Source organism: Misgurnus anguillicaudatus, chromosome 2, assembly GCF_027580225.2.
Source record: "Misgurnus anguillicaudatus chromosome 2, ASM2758022v2, whole genome shotgun sequence".
Taxonomy (NCBI): domain Eukaryota; kingdom Metazoa; phylum Chordata; class Actinopteri; order Cypriniformes; family Cobitidae; genus Misgurnus; species Misgurnus anguillicaudatus.
The window spans coordinates 13,536,461-13,541,059 of NC_073338.2; the positions used below are offsets into that span (position 1 = coordinate 13,536,461).

Below are 4,599 nucleotides of genomic sequence, written 5' to 3' on the forward strand. Positions count from 1 at the left end.
CTATAAGTGTGTTTTGGTAGTCGGCCCGTCTCCTTTTCCAACGAATTTTTCAAACATCGTGGACTCCGCCTTTAAGGTCTGAACTGATAATGGCTCACTGTACAGTCTTTCCCTGCTGGACGCATCTGGAACAACAAGGGCGTAAAACACACTTAAATTGGTGTGGGGACGTAGAAACTAAGTTGATTTTAAAAACGTATATGAGACTTAAAGCAATAATATTAATTAAAACAATAATATTTACTAAAACATTAATATAAAATATGTTTAATATTTGTTACGATTACGATTTTTCTTTTTAAATTAGGGCAAAGCGAATCAAATATTACATATTTAATCTATGCCGTATTTTGGTATTAATATGAATCAATGTTAAACAGGCAAAACAAACAAATTTTGCTTGATGTTTTTTACTTGGAAAATTGGACATAGGCTATTAATATATTTTAATTATCAAGATTTTTATTTATCAAACATGTCCAATCCAGACATTCATGTACTGTGATTTACCTGTGGCCGTTCCTATAAGTTTTTATTTTTATATATATTTATTTTTTATGCAGAAACTTTATTTAAACAATTAAAAGGTAACGAACCCGATTCTCGAAGTGCCACAGACGCAAACAGGCAGACCTCTCCGTGCTTGTAATATTAAAATCGTCCAGCAGGTGGCAGTACGTCCGCTTATTCATACTGAAATTGAGATCAACAAAAGAAAAACGTACAAGCCTCTGGTATTACAAAATTCACAATATTTTAAATGAAGGGACAAAAACTAGAAGACTGGAGGTTTTTAAAAACACAGCGTTAATGTATTAAATAAAGTAACGTTAATAGATCTGCAGGATCATCCTCGTCACACTCCAGTACAGTAGATGGCGCTATGCACTTTTTCAGTTGGTTTGCAACCCGCCATAAAATCCAAAAGAAGGAGAAGATCACGCGCTGGTTTGTGTAGAATTTAGCTGTCAGTGATCAATGGCAGGGCTTGAGTTATTGTCAGATCAAGGATACAGGGTAGATGGACGAAAAGCTACCGAGCTGCGTAAAGTCCAGGCTCGTATGAGTGTGTTTGCTCAGGCAGACGGTTCTGCTTATCTGGAGCAGGGAAACACGAAGGCGCTAGCGGTGGTGTATGGACCACATGAGGTGAGTGAAGAGTGCTCCGCAGACCATTTGAAAAATGACATCAAAGTACCGCGAGAGCAAATCTAAAGCAGTGCTAACCGCCATTCTCGCGGTGCTTTGATGTCATCAACCGATAGGTCTGCGCAGCTCCGCATGAATTCAAACATGTCCATGTGTGAGACATTTGAGCACGAGTAGCAGTGCTTTTGATTTACTTTACATTCATCATGATAAACAAGACTGCTGGATATTATATTTATTATTTGTTAATTTTATATACATTTAGCATTTTATTGATTATTATACATAGAGTAATTCGAAGTACGCACATTCGCTTTATTATGCTCGGTCAAAATGTATAGATCACTTAATAAAGACCTTAAGAAATTCCTTAAGAAAATTAACCATGGTTTTATAGTAACCATGGCATTTGTTTTCAAAACTATAGTAATACAAATGATATTTTAATTAAAAAAATGGCTACTTCACCATAGTTAATTTTCCTAAAGTATTTTTGTCATATTTCATCTAAAAACTGTTGCACAGCACACAAACTCTACTACATAAATCACTATAAACTCACTTTTAATGTGTTTTTATTTACTACATCTATATTTATGCATATTATATGCAGTACATTGAATTTATATAGTTTGTCTGTATGTGTTATCCCTGGGGTTCGAACCCATGACCTTGCGCTGCTAATGCAATGGTGTACCAACTGAACTACAAGAAATACTGCCTCCCTTACTTTGTCATAAAGCTAATCAATGTTTCAATATCTCATCTCTCCTTGTAGACACGAGGTTCTCGCAGTAAATCCATGCACGACCGTGCAGTCATTAACTGTCAGTACAGCATGGCCACATTCAGCACGGCGGAGAGGAAGAGACGTCCACACGGTGACCGCAAGTCCAGTGAGATGAGTATTCACTTAAAACAAACCTTTGAAGCTGCGGTTCTCACCGAGCTTTACCCACGTTCCCAAATCGACATTTACGTAAAGGTACATACACCAAGAATTCACTCAATTCATTCATGCAAAAAGTGAACGCATCTCTTATTTATTGCGTCTCTCATCCGGATCTTTAGATTCTGCAGGCGGATGGTGGAAACTACAGTGCATGTGTAAATGCTGCCACTTTGGCTCTGGTGGATGCTGGCATTCCCATGCGCGACTATGTGTGTGCCTGCACTGCCGGGTTTGTGGAAGAGACACCGCTGGCGGATCTTAGTCATGTGGAAGAGAGCGGAGGAGGCACGTCGCTGTCATTGGCCCTGCTGCCCCGCAGTGGAAACATCGCCCTTCTGCAGATGGACGCCCGGCTCCACGAGGACCACTTGGACACATTAATGGAGGCGGCAATGACGGCGTGTAAACGTCTTAATAAAGTCATAGATGACGTTGTGAGCCAACATCTAAAGGAGGTTTCGGTTCTGACAAGTGACTGAGGATTAAACTGATGCTCTGGATTTTACTAGAGTTACTGTATTCATTGAAGGAGCATATTCTACCACAAACATGGCTTTACATCAATTTGACAGATTTTTACATCTGTTTCTAGCAGAGACATTGTATAATCTCTAAAATAACTTTTTACTTTTTCCCCAACAAAAATGTTCTTGGGTTTAATTAAAAAAACAATTGCAATAAAATGCTTTTTGTATGTTAAACAGTTGATAACAGTTTCCCCTTTGTGATTATAGATCAAACTAAACCATCAGGTAACGCACAGTAAACAGACTACTTGACCGAAAATGGCTGTTATATAAAGTTGCATTTTGCATTAAAGGGGTCATATGACGTTGCTAAATTAGTTTGTGTATTTGGTGTGCGTTTACATTATTTAAGGTTCAAAAAATATAATTTTTAGGATTTACCCCGCTTTCCTGAAACACATCGATTTTTACAAAGCTCAGGCTGCGTCCGAAACCACCTACATCCATACTTTGTAGTAGGCATAAAGCAGTAGTATTTTCCGAATTCATAGTACCGTACTTTCCGGACTATAAGCAGAGAAACCATAGCATACAAAACTTACCTGGAAGGTTGAATTGGCTAAATTAACCAAACAAGCCAACTAGCCTGAAGTTCGCATACTCGTCATTCCACATTACAGAATCCATTAAATTACATAAATACAGAAGCAGCATATGGCGGACTCTCACGGCTGTAGACGGTAATGTTGTCTCTTGCCTCATAAATGTCAAAATTAATTCATACTGACTTACAAGGCGCACCTGACTATAAGACGCAGCACCAGCCAAGTTAAGAAAAAAAACGCGGCTTATAGACCGAAAAATACGGAATTTCAAAAACGGTAGGCGAAAAGTACCTGGATAACCTACTACTTCCAGAAAGTCCCAAAGTGTTTATTCGATGGACACTTTGCTATCTCATGAGCCCACGGGAGATGGGTTATCCAACGAAGAAGACGACAGAGGGGCGTTGCTTTATTAAAAAATGTCCAAAAGCGGTAACGCAGCTCTATTCAAATGCAAATACAGCTGTCCCTTGTTGTTAAATTGTGCTAGTTTAATGTCATACCAGTTAACGACTAACTTGTTGTTGTGATGACGTATGTCACGTGATGTTTCAACATGGCGAATGTAGTACGTCCACATTCATTCATACTATCCATATTCATACTATTTAGTACCTCTGTTTTAACAATCGATCAGTAGGTACTTCAACTAATTCAGTGCCTAATGTCACAGTATGCGATTTTGGACGCAGCCACATTGTTTTAAAAAGCACGGTTGGTATTGTTGTTAAAATGGTAATCTCTGCCTAAATTTTTATACTGTTAACTTTAAACTACACCGCACACCTTAACACTTTTAATGCATTGCATTAGTTCCACCTTATGTTTACATTTGGTCACACTTTTGTTGATCCAAAACCTTTACAGACATAGAACCTGTTCATACGCTTGCTAATAGATTTAATAGAATGTAAACTAGAAGATCCCCGGCTATGCACTAAATGATATTTGTGAGGAATCATTGTTAGCAGATGTAACCCCAAAAATAATATAGACCCTTTAAGAGCCCACGTGATCAAATAGCCTGCGCGGACATTTCGGCAAAAGAAGTGGTGTTATTCCCCAGTGGCAACTCAGAAAGTTTATTAAAACGGTTTCTCAGCATCAAAATGTCTGGTTGTTGCGTTTGGTTGCACTAATATAACATACTAATATATGTATATATATGTATTGGTATCTGGCCATTTTATTTTTGGCCATCTGCTAAAGTCTTCTATCCACTCCACTATAGTACACGGATCTGGTAGCTGTGTTGAAAAAGTTAAGTCAACTTTTTAAAATAACTTTGTCTGTCTGTTGCTTCACTGCTGATTCTTGCCATACTTTCGTTGCCAAACTGTATGTGCATACGTTGCCACGTCATTATTGTGTACAATCAGTAAAGGGGCTATAACTGGGACACAATCTTTGTAAGGAAAAATGATTA

The 4,599-nt window shown here is 38.1% G+C and overlaps 1 protein-coding gene across 1 annotated transcript; it reads left to right on the forward strand.

The window, feature by feature from the left end:
• Positions 1-905: 905 nt before the first annotated feature.
• exosc4 (exosome component 4) lies at positions 906-2,802 on the forward strand. Its single transcript, XM_055203923.2, has 3 exons — positions 906-1,149; positions 1,928-2,134; positions 2,221-2,802. Exons 1-3 carry the CDS (start codon positions 979-981, stop codon positions 2,578-2,580), a joined length of 738 nt encoding a protein of 245 aa, XP_055059898.1. The 5' UTR covers positions 906-978; the 3' UTR covers positions 2,581-2,802.
• The last annotated feature ends 1,797 nt before the right edge of the window (positions 2,803-4,599 follow it).